General features: G+C 49.7%; 2 protein-coding genes across 2 annotated transcripts; both read left to right on the top strand.

Annotated features, from left to right (window-relative positions):
• The first annotated feature begins 11,689 nt into the window (after positions 1–11,689).
• Positions 11,690–12,263, top strand: LOC104597393 (photosystem II 5 kDa protein, chloroplastic). Its single transcript, XM_010258888.3, has one exon. It carries the CDS (start codon positions 11,777–11,779, stop codon positions 12,113–12,115), a length of 339 nt encoding a protein of 112 aa, XP_010257190.1. The 5' UTR covers positions 11,690–11,776; the 3' UTR covers positions 12,116–12,263.
• Positions 12,264–12,401: 138 nt separating this feature from the next.
• Positions 12,402–16,126, top strand: LOC148790118 (uncharacterized). Its single transcript, XM_088891134.1, has 2 exons — positions 12,402–15,349; positions 15,426–16,126. Exons 1-2 carry the CDS (start codon positions 14,918–14,920, stop codon positions 15,975–15,977), a joined length of 984 nt encoding a protein of 327 aa, XP_088747260.1. The 5' UTR covers positions 12,402–14,917; the 3' UTR covers positions 15,978–16,126.
• Positions 16,127–17,530: the final 1,404 nt, after the last annotated feature.

The following is a 17,530-nucleotide window of genomic DNA, read 5'->3' as shown; positions in this document are numbered from 1 at the left end:
TGACGGAGGCCAAGCTCATCGAGGCCGGTCTGAGTTCGGGTAGGTTCCTTACTCATAGGCTTGCCTTTTGTTTTGCTCATTTCTTTCGTTTTCCTGATGTCGAGCTCTTTTTGCAGGTGTGATGGATGCAGAGAAGACTTGTGGTGGCAACCTATTTCACGCCATGAAGAGGAGGAAGCGAGTCACCAAACGAACTCGTGCTGAGTTGCTTCGAGATGCGGAGCCAGAGGTACTGGACTACCCGTCAGTGGATCCGCCCAGGGAGCCCAAGATGGCCCCTCCAGTACAAGAAGCGGCAGGGGCCCCTTACGCCGAGGCTACTTACACGGGGGCTCCCGCTTACTCTGAGTCTGCTTATACGCGAGCTGGGCCTCCAGGCTCGGGAGCCCAAGGCGGGTTCAGAAGCGTGTTGTCGCCGAACCACGGTCTTCAGAAGAATAGGGAGGCCATTTACCCTGAGGAGGTCGCGGCATGGACCGGGCTTCCTTTGAACTAGGTAGCTTGTCGTGCTGCCACTCATGCCATGGTGGTAAGTCAGCGATTTCTTGTCGAGCTCTTTGCTATTATCTTTCTTGCTATCGTTCTTTTGATCATTTGTTATTTTTTCCTTTTGGTAGGTGAATTCTTCTATCCATGCCTTGGCGGCCCAAGTGGAAAGGAGCTCGAGGTGGGCGCGAGCTGCCGAAGAGGCTTCCCGCGTTGCCAAGATGGCTTCTCGAGCTGCTGAGGTGGCTTCTCGCACTGCACAGGCTAGGCTGGCGAGGTCTCAGAGAGATACCGAGGCTATGAGAGTTGTGGGGAAGCATATGGCAGACCTGAGGCTGGATTTGTAGCATCAGGTTGAATACCTTCAAGAGGATATTAGGGAGATGACAAAGATCTTTTCTCAAGGCATCGAGGATGCCAAGAAGAATGCCGTCGATGAATATATCGCCTCGTCACGCTTTGATGACCTGATGGTGGGCTCGTACAGAAGGGGGTTTAAACTAAGCCGGTGGATGATCCGGAATACGTACCCCGAGCTCGATATTCGCGCATTACTCAGGAGATGACCAACACTGCAGACGGTGAACCGGACTCTGAGGATGAGGCAGGACCTTCAGGTATCGTTGAAGTGCCTTATGATTGTGAAGAAGTACCTCCGGGCCTGTGAGCTCGATATATATATATATATATATATATATATATATATATATATATATATATATATTTGGAAATGTACACTCCCTTATTTTGCAATGGAATGACTTTCTTTTGGTTAAGTGTTGGTCACTCTCTCTCCCGAACTGACCGTATTTTCCGAACTGACCATATGCCCAATCTGTTTTGCCCGGGTTACTGCACTCGTGCGGCCTGTTTTGCCTTTGCTTGCCTATGCCGAGGTCCTTGTTAGCTCGGCGTTCTAGCCTTAAGGCTTTGGTAGCGACTTAGTCCACTTCGCTTGGTGATCTATAGATAGTATCGTCTCAAGTTAATGACGTTCCACGCTCGGGGTACTTGTTTGCCCCCTAAAGTTTCGAGCTCGTATGCCCCCCCCCCGAGCGCTCTTTTTACTCGGTAGGGCCCTTCCCAATTCGGTCCAAGTTTGCCCACGCCGGGCTTGGGTGCCATGATCTTACGGAGAACCAGGTCGCCGACGCGGATGTTCCGCTTCTTTACTCTAGCATTGTAGTACTGAGCTACTCTTTGTTGGTAAGCTGCGGTCCGGATGCACGCGAGGTCTCTTACCTCGTCCAGTAGGTCGAGGTTGGTACGTAACTCGTCTCCGTTTGTCTGATCGTCATATGCTTCTATTCATAATGTAGGTATTTCGATCTCCGCCGGGATTACCGCTTCAGTGCCGTAGGTGAGGTTAAAGGGGGTTTCTCCTGTGGCGGTTTTTTCCGTGGTTCGGTGAGCCCATAGAACACTTGGTAGCTCGTCCGCCCACAACCCTTTAGCTCGGTCTAGTCGCGCTTTCAGTCCGCGGAGGATAGCTCTATTCATTACTTCTGTCTAACCGTTTGCCTGCGGGTGCGCGACCGATGTGAAGTTCTGCTGAATTCCCATATCTTGGCACCATTCTTGAAACTTGATATCCTCGAACTGTTTGCCATTGTCGGAGATCAGTACCCGAGGTAACCCGAAGCGACATACTATGTTCTTCCAAAAGAAGTTCTGTACGTTTCGGACTGTAACTGTTGCAAGAGGTTCAACTTCTATCCACTTTGTGAAGTAATCTACCTTCACCACTAGGAACTTCCTCCCACCTGTTGCTAGCGGGAATGGCCCCAGGAGGTCGATGCCCCATTGCGCAAAGGGCCATGGGCTGGTGAGATACTTGAGGTTGGCGGCAGGCTGATGGTGGATATTGGCATTCTTCTGACATTTGTCGCATTTTCTGACGAGCTCAACGGCCTCTGCCTTCATTGTTGGCCAGTAGTACCCTTGTTGAAGTACCTTTTGGGCGAGGTCTCTGCCCCCCAAGTGTCCGCCGCACAGACCTTCATGAGTGTCGCGGAGTACGAGCTCGGCTTCGGCAGGTCGCAAGCAATGCAGGTAAGGGACCGTGTAGGACCGTCGGTATAGCCGTTCGTCTATTATGACGTATTTGGCAACCTGGCGCTGCACCATCTTGGCTGCATTGCGGTCCGCAGGGAGGGTTCCATCTAGCAAGAAGCTCGCGAGTGGGTCGATCCAGCTCGACTCTGCTTCAAGGACGGGAGCGACCTCCTCTGCCCCACCGAGAATGCTAGGCCGAGGTAAGTCCTCTATGTACATGGTTCTCATGGCGTTGTGACTCATGCTGGCTAACCGGGACAGGGCGTCGGCCTCAGTGTTCTCTGACCTCGGGATTTGCCTGATGAAGTGTGACTGGAAGTTGAGCAGAGCCTCCTTTACTTTTGCAAAGTAGGTGATCATAGTCAGCTCGCGTGCTTCGTATTCGCCCGTAACCTGGTTGACCACAAGCTGAGAATCTCTGCAGATAACTATGTGTTTTGCTCTTACCTTTTGCGCTAGGTTCAGCCCGACTATCAATGCCTCATACTCCGCCTCGTTGTTGGATGCCGTGAACTCAAAGCGTAGTGCGTATTCCAATTTTATGCCACCCGAGCTGTGCGTTCCAGCCCCGCTGCCTTGTTGGTTCGAGGCGCCATCTACGTGAAGGATCCAGGGTTCCTCATCCCAGTTTGCGTTTGGCCTAACTAGGAGAGATGCCACCTTGGCTGCTACTTCATGGGGTTTAGACTCTATTGGCTTGGGAGCTCTGGGCTCACCCGAACTGAGGATCTCGGGCTCAACCGGCCTAGGGACTTCGAGGCTGAACGTGCACTTTGCGATAAAATTTGCTAAGGCTTGGGCCTTAATAGCAGTTCGTGGCTTATACTAGAGGTCGTACTCGCTGAGCTCGATGGCCCACTTCGTCAGCTGACCGGAAACCTCGTGCTTGAGTAAGACTTGCCTCAGAGGTTTGTCAGTCAAGATGATGACAGTGTGAGCTTGGAAATATGGGCGGAGTTTCCGAGCTGCAATTACCAATGCGTATGCTAGTTTTTCTATCTGCGGGTATCTCGTCTCTGCTCCCTGCAGAATTTTACTAACATAATAGATGGGTCGTTGGACCCGATCTACTTCTTTTATTAGTACCAAACTCCACCTCGTCGTTTGCCAAGAGGTACAGTTCTAAGACCTCGCCCTCCTCGGGCCTGGTTAATCGGCACACTAGCGAGGTAGTTTTTTAGCTCGTCGAACGCGAGCTGGCAGTCTCAGGTCCATTCGAACCCTTTGCCTTTGATTGCTTTAAAGAAAGGTAGACAGCGGTCTGCCGACTTGGACATGAAGCGGCTCAGAGCGGCTATGCGGCCGTTTAACCTCTGAACCTCTTTTACTTTTCGGGGTGGTCTCATATCTAGGATGGCCTTTATCTTGTCCGGGTTGGCCTCAATACCACGCCAGTTGACAATGTACCCTAGGTGACACCGAAGACACACTTGTTTGGGTTCAGTTTCATGCTAAATTGACGCAGAATTTGGAAGACAAAATCTAAGTCTTGTATTAATTCCTGTGAAAACTGTGTCTTGACGACCATGTCGTCTACATAACATTCTATTTTCGTGCCAATTAAGGGCTGAAACAACTTATTCACAAGTCTTTGGAAGGTCACCCCAGCATTCTTCTGTCCGAAGGGCATGACCTTGTAGCAGTACAGGTCGAACTCGGTTATGAAGGTGGTTTTTTCCTCATTGGACTGGTCCATCCTGATTTGGTTGTAGCCCGAGTAGGCATCCAAGAAGCTTAGCAACTCATGTCCTGAGGTCGCATCCACTAGGCGGTCAATTATGGGGAGGGGGAAGCAATCTTTCGGGCAAGCTCGGTTGAGGTCGGTGTAGTCGACGCACATGCGCCACTTGCCGTTTGCCTTTTTCACCAGCACTGGATTGGCTACCCAGCTCGGGTAATGAACTTCCCTTATGAAGTTTGCTGCGAGGAGCTTTTCGACCTCCTCGTCGACCGCCCTCCAACGCTCTGGGGCTATGTTGCGTTTCTTCTGTCTAATGGGTCTGACTACAGGGTTTGTATTAAGTTTGTGAGTTATAAGGCTGGGGTCAATACCGGGCATATCGGTCGCGGACCATGCAAAAATATCTAAATTTTGAAGTAAGAAACTTACCAGTTTGGATCGTAGAGGTTCCTGGACAGAAGCACCGAGGTTCTTGTCGCCTTCCGTGAAGAAAATCGGTTCCCCCATCTTCGACCTCTTCGGAGGGTTCTGTTCTTCTCGGGCAGCTTCGCGAACTGATGCCCGTGCCGCTGCCGAAGTACAACCTGCTACCACCGAACCTCCCACTATCATGTGGATGGTTCCCCGAACTGGCCTCTCTTCCGGAGGCTGTCTTTGCGACGGTTCGGCTGGCCTGCTGTTGGATTCAGGGGCATCCCTTCCGTGCTCCCCTTGCCGACCTGTCTTATTATTATTATTATTATTATTATTATTATTATTATTATTATTATTATTATTATTATTATTATTATTATTATTATTATTATTATGCTGTACAAAATTTCTCAAGTACCTGCGACGGATGTGTCCATCTATCTCGCCCCGGAGATTATTACACTGTTCGGTACTATGACCGTGATCTCTATGGAAACTGCAGTACAAGTTTTTATTTCTCTCGTTTGGGTTCCCTTTTAGGCGAGGTGGCCATTTTACGTATGGGGCGTCATTGATTGTCATCAAGATCTCGGTCCGCCTCGCGTTTAAGGGTGTGTAGTCCGTCCGAGCTGGTAAGGGAGCTCGAAACGGCTGGCTCGGCTTCGTCTCCTGGGCCGGGTTTTTTCTTTTGTCAACTGGGTTGGAGGGCTCGCCTTCCCTCTTCCTTTTCTCGATCCCGCTTTCGGTCATTTGGTTGATCTCTTCATCTGTTCTCATGAACTTATCCGCGAGCTTGAGGAATTCGGCTACGGTCGTGGGCTGGCTAGCTACCACGTGCCATTTGAACTCCTCGTGTGTTACTCCTCTCTTGGCCGCCGCGAGCTGCACCGCGGGGTCCAGTCACGGTATTTGCAAGCACGCGTCATTGAACTGCTTGATGTAGCCCTGGATGGACTCTCCTTCCCTTTGGACTACTCCGAAGATGCTTTCCTCGGTTTTGGGGCACCGCTTGCTGGTAACGAAGTGTGCGGTGAAGACCTGCACGAACTGGGTCCAGCTTCTTATTGACCCGGGGGCCAGGTTCTTGTACCAGGTGCGGGCCACCCCCCTGAAGGCGGTGGTGAAGGCCACGAACATGCACGATTCACTGGCCCTAGCTAGGTGCATTTGGGACTGGAAGGCATGGACGTGGTCGTTGGGGTCGAAGGACCCATCATACTTGTCTAAAGGGGGGAGCTTGAAGTCTCTAGGCATGGGGACTGCAAGGAGTTCTGATGAGAGGGGGGAAGGAACTGAGAGAATAGGGGCAACTTTTACCTCGTCCGAGCTTGTCTCTTCTTTACCTCTGAGCTCGGGCAGGACACGGGTGGCAGTTCGACGACTTCGCCGGCGTCTTCGTTGCTGAGTGGGCCTGGTACTAGCGCTGCTGGCCTCTGTGTTGCTGAGCTCGATGGGCCCAGACTGTTGGTAGTCCGCCGCTAGGATGCTGAATCGATTCTCTGTTAGCGGGAGCTCAGACTTGGAGTGCCGAGGTACTGACTTGGCGGGCGAGGTTCCCGACCTGTCGGCGAGTTGCGAGGTGGGGGTGATTTTTCTTTCCCCTCGGCCCGGGGATGAGGCCTGGCTCTTGGGGGGGTTTTGAAGTTGGGAGGCTTCTCCTCGGTGATGGCGTCCACCCTGAGGGGAGGGCTTAACCGGCTTTGGAGCAGGGTGCCGAGGTGGAAGCTATGGTTGGTTCAAAGGCAGTTGGGGGAACTGCTGCTGATAGTGATACTGAGAGATGTGGTGCAGTACTTGGTGCTGCTGGAGCTGATGCTGCTAGAACTGTTGCATTTGGGCTTGCATTGCCCGCATGCATTGCATCAAGTCACCAAACTGGTTCTGGCTGGTCGCCAGGGGGACAACAGTTGGTTCGGTAAAGGATGTTTCAACAGGGAGAGGAAAGGGGACGTTTATGGCGGGAAGGTTTACGGGTGCCACTATTCGTGGCGCATTTAGGCTGGGGATCCCATCCACTGGAAGGGGGATAGTGAACTGTCCGATGCACACCACAGGGACTTGAAGTTGTTCCCAGTGGTGTTCATCTCCATGCCACGTCTGGCATTGCTGGAAGAAGCCATGAGTGTTGGGGTTTTTTGGAAAAAAAGGGTTATGAGAGTTTTAGAGGGAGGCTTTTAGAAGCGTTTCCCACAGACGGCGCCAATTGATGGTGCACAATCCGGCCGGTGGGTGTGAGGCACGCTCTGTGAAGAGCAGATTCGGACTCGTCAATATGGTCAATTAGTAAAGAGAGCCTAAAAAAAAAAGTAAGGCTATGGAAATGATATAATGGAGTGTAAATCCCAGTTCAGGGTAAATTTGCACTATGATTTACTTTTGCCTGTATTTGACAACATTACATTTATGCATTGACAAATGTCAGAAAACACATTTTCTAATTCATATTTACATTGATAATAAGATGTAAAAGTACATCAATAAAAAAAAGGTGAATTTGCACAGTTGCACTCAACTGGGCTTTTGATAAAAAAAAGACATGCTTTATTAGAATTCATGTTTGCATCCATTACAATTAAAAAATCTATTTTGTAAGAGAATAAATTTATCAATGCAAAATTAACCCAACTTTACAATTTATATGATCCGTTTTACACTTTACATATTTGCATTCACACTTATTTGCATTATTTCCGAACGCATCCTAAACACCATTGAAAATTTAAAACATCAAAACCTTTGGTTACAAATGCTAACTCGTCTAGCCCAATGTTTAGCTTCATTTCGTTGCACTCATCTTACTCTTCGACCCACCACTTTAGAAGCTCATCTTTAGCAGAGCTCACTTGGTGGATCAGTGGATGGCCAAATTAATTTGGATTGCAGCAAGTTAAAAAATCAAATGATTATCTCTTTAATGGATCACTTGCTAGGGTTGTTCAAAAATCCAGACTTCAACTCAGTTCGATTGATGGTCAAGCTTTTTAATCTCTGCAAGTTCTGGGTATTTACTGGTTGTAAATTTTAATGACTTCATACTTCTAATAGGTCAATTAGATGGTGTTTAGTTGTGTTTGGATCTCCAACCCACAACCACCCTACCCACACCTACTCACAAATCATTACAGCCGCACATTGAAAACATATTATGTATTTATATATTACCGTTTATAGGTTGATGTTCCCAATGTATATAAGATTCTAGTGGGCAGGAGATTTAGATGGATTTAATTTTGCTGTCATTTACTTGTAAAATTGTGTCAGTTTACCACATGGGTATTTATTCTAAAATGTTCTTTGGTAGAATATTAATTTATTAAATAAACATTTATTTAAGTTTGTGTGAGAGTTAATCATTGCAATAAGTTTCATTTTTAATGTTTCCTCAACACTAAGATGCTTATATACTTTTCAGCTTAATAATGCCTAATTATCACGGGGGTAGTTCTACAGCGGAAGAAACCTGTGCATCGTCCTGGCCAAGTTAGGCCAGGACAAGCCTTTATGCGCTTAGAGGCTAGGAGTTGCCCAATGGGATGGCTCCACCAAAGTTAGTAGCACTGGATTATGACCTCAAGTCCAATGGTCGGGGCACTCTTCTGGCTCAGACCGGTCCATGGGAGGCGCCACTTACGTGCTAAAGGGGGATGACCATAATGCAAGGTGACTATGCGCCGAAGAGGTGACTGGGCACCGATGTGATGGGTCTCCTGAATGCCGATGATGACAGGCACCTGTGTGCCATGATGATAGGCAACCGCTTGGGCTGGAACACACCCATGCGCTAGAGGCAACGGGGTAGCTCACTCAGCTTGGGCAAGGGGCTGGCGTGGTGGAGGGTCATGCTTGAGCCAGGCCCGCATGCCAAGCCTCCCTTGAATGTCGGCAGCGCAGTGCCAGTCCAACACTGTCCTCATGAGCAAGTGTGTGCCCATGAGGAACCCTGGTAGCCATGCTAGCCGTTAACCAGGGCCGCCCTGCAAGGGGATGATGGTCTAGGAGTGCCAAGGTTAGGCACCCAAGGAGGTCGACCACCCCTCGTCAAAGAGTACGTTAAGCTTTTGGTTGTCTGCCTGAAGATGACATCAGTTCTCCCAAAAATCTTATAGGCAAAAATGACGGTGATGTCCCTAACGTAAGCTTGCCAAGCGTAGGCAAGACTAAGCCTGTGTTAAACCGTCACAGGCTCTCCCACTCAATCCATTGTCGTCCTCGACAATGGTCTTCTTGTGAATGGGTGTCTGTGTCCCGCGCCATCCACTTCTCCACCAGTTCCAGGGCTCACCTGGTCAACCCAGGTCTTACCGATGTTGGTGTCCATTTATGGGGACAAAACCATTTCACCATGCCGGCCTACCTAGACTTCACCCTCACTGTTGAGGTTACTCAAACCGCGCATTGGCTATGCCATTGAACTGTGAAAGAAGGGCCCTCGAAAAAATATGTATGGTGCTTCATGGAGGTCCGCCCCATTTATCATCTTACCTCAAGGCTCGACCGTCTTCTTGGTAGCTTTTCAGTGATGCTACTGAACATGCTGATAGGTTTACTCCTCATGTTGGCGATGACCTGGGTACCCTTTCACCATGCTGGCTTGTAGACTTCACCTCGCTGATTCGGGTTACTCAAACCTAGCCATGGCTTATGCTCTCTGGGCCCTCGAAACTACGCTTCGCCTCGCCGACTCGGGCTACATCTTCACTCCGAGGGGGCCCCACTGCTGCTGCCTCAAGGAGACCTGACCGCAATCTATGCGAGTGGTGGCAACTTTTACCCATGATGTTGTCAAACATGCACTCGCCTTCTGATGAGCTTCTACTGCTACAAGTGTTCTGCCTGAAAACTGAGCATGTCCACCTGATACATTGCTGGTGTAGGGCCGCCATGCTCCAACGGCTAGCGTAACCACATTCCTAACAAGGCCCCCGCGTCTACCCCCGCATGAGGACAACAACCATTGCGTCTGCACCCGCAAAGGAAGCTGTTTTAGGGTCATTGGAATGGGAACGTGAACAATAAAATGGCCTCTTGCCAGGCCTGATTTGAAATCTGCTCGATCCTGGGTGGAAGTTCCCAGGGACCGCACCCCACGAAATGCTGCTTGTCGTAATGACCGCTTCAACTAGCTCTAGGCTAATCTGCTGAAAACCAACTACTGCTGCAATTAGCCAACTGGCTCTGATACCAACTGTCACGGGGGTAGTTCTACAGTGGAAGAAACCTGTGCGGCGTCCTAGCCAAGTTAGGCTAGGATAAGCCTTTATGCGCTTATAGGCTAGGAGTTGCCCGATGGGATGGCTCCACCAAAGTTAGTAGCACTGGATCATGACCTCAAGTCCAATGGTCGGGGCACTCTTCTGGCTCAGACCGGTCCTTGGGAGGCGCCGCTTACGTGCTAAAGGGGGACAACCATAATGCAAGGCGACTATGTGCCGAAGAGGTGACTGGGCACCGATGTGATGGGTCTCCTGAATGTCGATGATGACAGGCACCTGTGTGCCATGATGATAGGCAACCACTTGGGCCGAACACACCCGTGCGCTAGAGGTAACGGGGTAGCTCACTCAGCTTGGGCAAGGGGCTGGCGTGGTGAAGGGTCATGCTTGAGCCAGGCCCGCATGCCAAGCCTCCCTTGAATGTCGGCAGTGCAGTGCCGGTCCAACACTGTCCCCATGAGCAAGTGTGCGCCCATGAGGAACCCTGGTAGCCATGCTAGCCGTTAACCAGGGCCGCCCCACAAGGGAATGATGGTCTAGGAGTGCCAAGGTTAGGCACCCAAGGAGGTCGACCACCCCTCCTCAAAGAGTACGTTAAGCTTTTGGTGGTCTACCTGAAGATGACATCAGTTCTCCAAAAAATCTTACAGGCAAAAATGATGGTGATGTCCCTAACGTAAGCCTGCCAAGCGTAGGCAAGGCTAAGCCTGTGTTGAACCGTCACATAATGGCATCTAATGGTGCCACTGTCAAACAATATTATTACAATACATTTATCAACCATTTTTCTTAAATTTCATACAAACCATTTATTAAATAAATGACCACAATACAAAGCAGCATCTACTTGCTTAAATTCCTTGCCATGCCGCAAAGAAAAACAGTTATTTTGATATCTATTTTTTTTAAAGGCTGAGAAGTGAAAACTGAGAATACAAGAGGTCATATGCCAATAGTTGTTTCTGTTTTGAAAAAAAACATACACATTGGTGATATCTCTAACACAAAACTACTTATAATTCATGAGCAGTTTCAAAACAGTTATAAGCGAGCAGTTTCTAAATGGTTATAAGTGGACAGTTTCTGAAATGAGAGTAAAGAACATATATACCCCTTTTATGCTTGTTGTATACTTAGACAAAGGGGATAAAAAAAGTCTAATAAAAATTCCAGAAAAAAGGGGCATTCGCTCTTTTATAGGTAGTATAGATTTAATTGGAGTCAATTGGTCAATTGATAAATTGATCACGACTATTGCATTCATTTGTTGCTATTGTGCCCCATTAATATCCTCCTAAAAGGTGGATAAACACTTTACCTGCACGCTAATAATACTTTCTTTCTCTCACGTTTCACCTCTTTCTTTACCTAGATAACTTGTATTATACAAATACGTTGAAACCTTACCTAGGCAAATTTTACCTCGAACCTTACCCAGGTAAGTAAAAACAAATGAGGGCTGAATTGAAAATGATTTTTAAAACTGGAACGGACCGATTGGTCGAATTGAAAAAATCAGGAATTGATCAGGTAATTAGTTCTGTTTCACCCTAAAACTACTTTTTAGTCACAAACCATTGATTTAGTCAATAATCCACTCACCCAAGTGGTTAAATCGTTGACTTATATAATGATTTTTGGCCGTTTTTAATTTTTATAATTTTTTAAATCAAAATGGGCCATTCATTTAAACCAAATAATTGGACCGTTCCATGCCAATCACCATTTCCCAAGATAATGCAACACGTGGTTGTCATCAATTGGTCCAAACAAACCTTAAGATAAGATTATGGATGGCCTTCTGTCAGCCTCTCCTCCTGTTATTGGCATCCCTTAAACACTGACACTTCATCTCCATCCGTGTGCATCCAAAAGCGTGTGTGTGGCGTAGCAGGGAGAAGGTAGAGAGTGCAACCAAATTGCAGAAATGGCTTCAGTCACCATGACAGCCTCCTTCCTGGGCGGCATTACCGCCTCCGAGCGGATTTCGACGACTTCCCGGCGAGGTCTAATTGTTGCTAAAGCTGCAAGGGCTGCCGACGGTAAACAAGTCAAACTGAGTTGCACCACCAACACCACCAACAACAACGACAAAGGGAGCAGCAATGGGAGGAGGGACTTGATGTTTGCTGCTGCAGCTGCCGCTGTTTACTCCATCGCAGGTGTTGCGGTTGCTGAAGATCCAAAGATTGGGACCCCGGAAGCACTGAAGAAATATGCTCCAATCTGTGTCACCATGCCCACAGCACGTGTCTGCCACAAATGAAGGAGGTCCATATATAGAGTCTTCTGTTGAGCATTCTTGATGGGTCTTTTGTGTAGAAGTTATTAATTAATTGTATGTATCTCCTTATCCTTGTACTGGAAAACTTTGCTAAAATCTGTTTTCAATACATCAAACTATTTTGGGAACAGGGAACTTCTAGACTACTATAATTTATTCCAATCTAGATTGACTTTTTAGTTTAATCTGGTGGCCGGTGGGTTCTTTGATTTACTGTAAGTCGTGTGGAATTGTGGTCGGAAAACTCAAAGCAAAGCTCAAAGATGTGATGGAATTCAAAATTTTCGCCAAAAACAAAATTTTCTATTGGAGATCAGATTTGCTCCCAAGGCCAAGGCCAACATCTCCCCATAAATGATAACGGAAAAGTGGGCAGTCCCAATGCAGATTTCTCAATTCCACTAGAGTTATAAATGTTCAAAATGTCAAAACCTCCCACACTATATGATGATGCACAATCTGGCCGGTCTTAGCTGTCAACGACCTTGCCTCTGAACTGAGTAGCAGGAAACCTGAAACGGAGGAGATGAGGAAGCTCCGAGGAGAACCCGGTGTAAAAGCTCCGAAGTTGAAGTTAGAATCCTTCAAAGGCAAGATAAAACCAGATAGCGCAAAGTTTGCATACCTCATCTTTGGGGGTGGAGAGCCTTTTATAACCACCTCGCGCACTCACTCCTAGACTCCTGTCAGGTCGGGAATGAGTATTTCCGTGCTTCTACCAGTTCGGGCGTCATCGGCTCTGCTGGGGCAGAACCGTCACTGCTCTTTTTGTCGGAGCCGTCTCTATAACTGGAGGTAGCGGTGACAGGTGACAGTAGTAGGCGGCCGTTTGAAATGCGGCCGTCAAGCGTCAGATCCTGAGTCAGTCAGGTGCGCCGCCCCTAGATACGGACTTCTTTGGTGTCAGGTACGGTGTGGCTCGTCCAGTTCAATGCTCCGGAAGCGAAGTGCCTGGAAAGGTGCGTGAGGCGAAGTCTTGAGTTCGGGTAAGGGGGGCCCCGAACTGTCATAAGACGGGCCAGTTTGGGTCTTTGCTTTGTATGACTCGGGGCCAAAGGGAGAGTTCGGGCTCCTCGTAGGGAGTTCGAGCTCTAAGTAGGGAGTTCGGGCTTCTCGTAGGGAGTTCGGACTGCTGGTCTCTTCCCTTTGGTGTTTGTACCCTCGGTACGCTGTTTTAAGTGCCAAGCTTACTTGTTTTTTGCCATGTGGCGTGATTTGCGAGGTCGGGCCAAACCTTCCTTCATCAATTGCCCCCAACTCCTCGTGCTAAGGGTCTTGCCCTGGCGTGGGGAGTTCGCAAGGTGTCAGGTAGATTTGTCCTGCACTTTGAATCTTGGTTCTGCTGGCGTGAGGTGCGTTGTCAGGGTTTCTTGGGCTTCTTCAAGCGTCCATTTAGGCAGGAAGCGCGCCAGCCTGTCTAAACGCTGATAGATGTGGTGGCGCGTGCGTTAATTCGAAATTTCAAAAAGGCGCGCCACTTGGGGGGCGCGATAGCGGGCGTCTTTTCAAATTTGAAAAAGACGTGTTGCTGCCTTTTTTTTTTTGAGGAGGCGTGCGCAGGCGTTCCATCAGTTTTGAAAGGATGTGCGCCGGCGCTGTCAGTTTCAGAAAGACGTGCGCCAATCACGTCTCGGTCTCGGGGGACGTGCGGTCAGTGCGTCTGTTGGCCGTCGGATTGGCTTTGATCTAAGCCGTTGCCTTTCGGTCACTGTGAGTATAAATAGCGGGGGGGGGGGGACCCCAGTTGTTGTCACTTTTGTATTTCTCTCGAGCTCGCATTTGAGCTTCAGCTCGCATCCAGTTCGCTTCCAGATTTTTTCAGTTTGCGCTCAAGGTCTTCCGCTCGTCCGAGCTTCTGTGGTCTACAGCTTTTGTCTGAGTGAGTACTTTCCTGGATCTCATCATTCCCGATGTCTAGCTCGGATGGCACAGATAGTCCTTTCAGCGGGTCTGATGCAGGTTCTACGAACCGAGTTGCATCCCCCGATAGCCTTAGCGAGCCGGAGGTAGATCTCGAGGAAGAATTCGAGCTCGTAGGCTGTGGCGCTTCGGGTAGTTTGGCGTCCACCTCTCGTCGGGGTCGGATGTTAGACAAGTTCGGCCCTTCGACCATGACGCCCGAGGGGCTCCAATCCCTCATTACTTACTATAACTTGCCCGGGGAGTATGCTTATTTCATACCTTTGGGTAGCTTTCCTTGGGAACACGGTCCTGATGAGATCATGATATTCCGGGAGCAGCTCGCCGCGGGGCTGCGGTTGCCTTTCCATCCCCTCTTTGTTGAAGTCTTGAACCATTTGACGGTCGGCCAGCTTCACCCGAATTCCATTTGAAACTTGGTGGGGACAATCTCCTTATTTTGCGACGAGAGCTTTCCGTTGGACTTGGAGATTTTTTCTTCAATCTTGATGCTTAAGAAGCAAGCGGGTCCCCTCCCCGGGCGTAGGCGGGCTTACTACCTGTCTCCTCGCCCGGGCTTTAAGCTTTTACACGAGCTCCCCAATAAGGTCCCAGCATGGAAGCGGGACTATTTCGGGGTGCGAACTGTGCTGGGGTGGCCTTTTCAGACCGGGTGGGGGATGGCCGCTCCTGACTCCGGGGTCACGCTTGACAAAGAGACGGCGAAGGGCCTCCGGCAATGGGCACGACTTGGGCTGAAGTGTCAATAGTATCTGACGGAGGCCAAGCTCATTGCGGTCGGCCTGAGTTTGGGTAGGTTCTTCACTTAGAGACTCTTATCTTGTTGTCTTTCTTGCTTTTTACTGATGGCGAACTTCTTTTCGCATGTGTGATGGATTTGCGAGGGACCCGGGGTGGGCACTTGTTTCAAGGTATGAAGAGGAGAAAGCGGGTTGCCAAGCAAACTCGCGCCGAGATGCCCAGGATGCGGAGCCCGAGGTGCCGGGCTATCAACCAGAAGATCCGCCCAGGGAGCCCGAGATGGTCCCTCCGATGCAGGAGCCGGCAGGGGGCCGTTATGCTGAGACTACATACACAGGGGCTCCTACATACTCCGGTGCTCCTGCTTACTCCGGGTCTGCTCATACGCAAGCTGGGCCCTCGGGCTCGGGGGCCCCGGGGGATTTCATGAGTGTGTTGACGCCGACCTATGCTCTTCAAAAGAGTAAAGAGGCTATCTTCCCCGAGGAGGTCGCGGCGTGGACTGATCTCCCTCTACATCAAGTGGCCTGCCGTGCCGTTACCCATGCCATGGTGGTAAGTGTTCTCCTTTTTTAAAGCTTTTTGGATTTTGTTTTGTTGGTTCTTTTGATCGTTCGGTCTCTTTTGGTAGGTGAATTCTTCTATTCACGCCTTGGCGGCTCAGGTGGAGAGGAGCTCGAGGCAGGCGCGAGCTGCCGATGAGGCTCATCGTGCTGCCGAGGAGGCTGCTCGTGCTGCCGAAGAGACTGCTCGTTTTTCCCGGATCAGGCAGGCGAGGTCTCAGAGAGATGCCGAGGCCATGGGAGTGGTGGTGAAGCACATGTCGGACTTGAGGCTGGATCTGCAGCAACAGGTCGAGTATCTTCAGGAGGACATCAAGGAGAGGACGCAGATATTTTCTCAAGGTATCGAAGATGCCAAGAGGAAGGCCGTCGATGAGTACATTGCTTCGCCGGGTTTTGAAGATCTGATGGTGGATTCATATAGGAGGGGTTTTAAACTAAGCCGGTGGATGATTCGGAATACGTACCCCGAGCTCGATGTTAGCGCCATATCCACTTCGCGCATAACTCAGGAGATGGCTAATGCTGCTGACGCCGAGCCAGACTCCGAGGGCGAGGCGGGGCCTTCGGGTTTTGTTGAAGTGCTTTCTGATGATGAGGAAGTAGCTCCGGGCTTGTAAATTATTATTTTTTTGTACTACCCTACTTTTGAAATGGAATGACTTGTTTAAGTGCTGGTTATTCTTTCTCCCGAACTGAGCATATTTGCCGAACTGAACGTATTTGCCGAACTGACTATACGTCCGGTCTGTTTTCTGCCCGGGTTACTGCACTCCCGCAGCCTGTTTTCTGCCTGGGTTACCGCATTCGCGCGGCCTATTTTCTGCCCGGGTTCCTTTTAGTTCGTTGTCTCCGTTTTGTCTTTGGCTGACTTTTCTTTGCTTGCTTGTGCCGAGGTTCCTTCGTTAGCTCGACATCCTAGCCCGCAGGCTTTGGTGGTGATTTTATCCACTTTGCTTGGCGGTCTATAGGTAGTATTGCCCGAGGTTGACAATGTTCCATGCTCGGGGTACTTGTTTTCCCTTTAGGGTTTCGAGCACGTATGCCCCCCCGAGTGCTTTCTTTACTCTGTAGGGTCCTTCCCAATTTGGTCCGAGTTTTCCTACGCCGGGTTCGGGTACCATGACCTTACGGAGAATCAGGTCGCCGACGCGGAAGTTCCTCTTCTTTATTTTGGCGTTATAGTACCGAGCTACCTTTTGCTGGTAGGCCGCAGTTCGGATGTGCGCGAGGTCTCTCACCTCGTCCAGTAGGTCGAGGTTGGTGCGTAACTCGTCTTTGTTTGTCTGCTCGTCGTATGCTTCTAGTCGCAGCGTAGGTACTTCGATTTCTGCCGGGATTACCTTTTCAGTGCCGTAGGTGAGATTAAAGGGGGTCTCTCCTGTGACAGTTTTTTCCGTGGTTCGGTGAGCCCGTAGAACACTTGGTAGCTCGTCCGCCCACAACCCTTTAGCTCGGTCTAGTCATGCTTTCAGTCCGCGGAGGATGGCTCTGTTCATTACTTCTGTTTGGCCATTTGCCTGCGGGTGTGCGACCACGTAAAGTTCTGGCTAATTCCCATACTTTGGCACCATTCTTGGAACTTGATATCCTCGAACTGTTTGCCGTTGTCGAAGATCAGTACCCGAGGTAGCTCGAAGCGACATACTAAGTTCTTCCAAAAGAAGTTCTGTATGTTTCGTGCTATAACTGTTGCTAGAGGTTCAGCTTCTATCCACTTTGTGAAGTAATCTACTGCCACCACTAGGAATTTTCTCCCACCTGTCACTGGTGGGAATGGCCACAGAAGGTCGATGCCCCATTGGGCGAAGGGCCATGGACTGGCGAGATACTTGAGGTCGGCAGCAGGCTGATGGTGGATATTGGCATGCTTCTAGCACTTGTCGCATTTTCTGACGAGCTCGACGGCCTCTGTCTTCATCGTTGGCCAGTAGTATCCTTGTCGAAGTGCCTTTTGAGCGAGGGCTCTACCCCCCGGGTGTCCGTCGCACAAGCCTTCATGAGTGTCGCGGAGTACGAGCTCGGCTTCGGCAGGTCGCAAGCATCGCAGGTAGGGGAGCGTGTAGGATCGTCGGTACAACCGTTCGTCTATTATGACGTATTTGGCTGCCTGGCGCTGCACCCTCTTGGCTGCATTGCGGTCCGTAGGGAGGGTTCCGTCTAGTAGGAAGCT

This window comes from Nelumbo nucifera, chromosome 7, assembly GCF_055504915.1.
Source record: "Nelumbo nucifera cultivar China Antique chromosome 7, China Antique-T2T, whole genome shotgun sequence".
Taxonomy (NCBI): Eukaryota; Viridiplantae; Streptophyta; class Magnoliopsida; order Proteales; family Nelumbonaceae; genus Nelumbo; species Nelumbo nucifera.
The sequence above is the reverse complement of the archived record's forward strand: the minus strand, read 5'-3'. Positions and strand labels throughout refer to the sequence as shown.

What these genes read in the sequence shown, in the direction of transcription:
- LOC104597393 (XM_010258888.3), top strand. Translation starts at nt 11,777, where the DNA reads ATGGCTTCAGTCACCATGACAGCCTCCTTCCTGGGCGGCATTACCGCC.
- LOC148790118 (XM_088891134.1), top strand. Translation starts at nt 14,918, where the DNA reads ATGTGTGATGGATTTGCGAGGGACCCGGGGTGGGCACTTGTTTCAAGG. An exon ending in CCGTTACCCATGCCATGGTG is followed by an intron (nt 15,350 to 15,425) that starts GTAAGTGTTCTC and finishes CTCTTTTGGTAG; the next exon opens with GTGAATTCTTCTATTCACGC.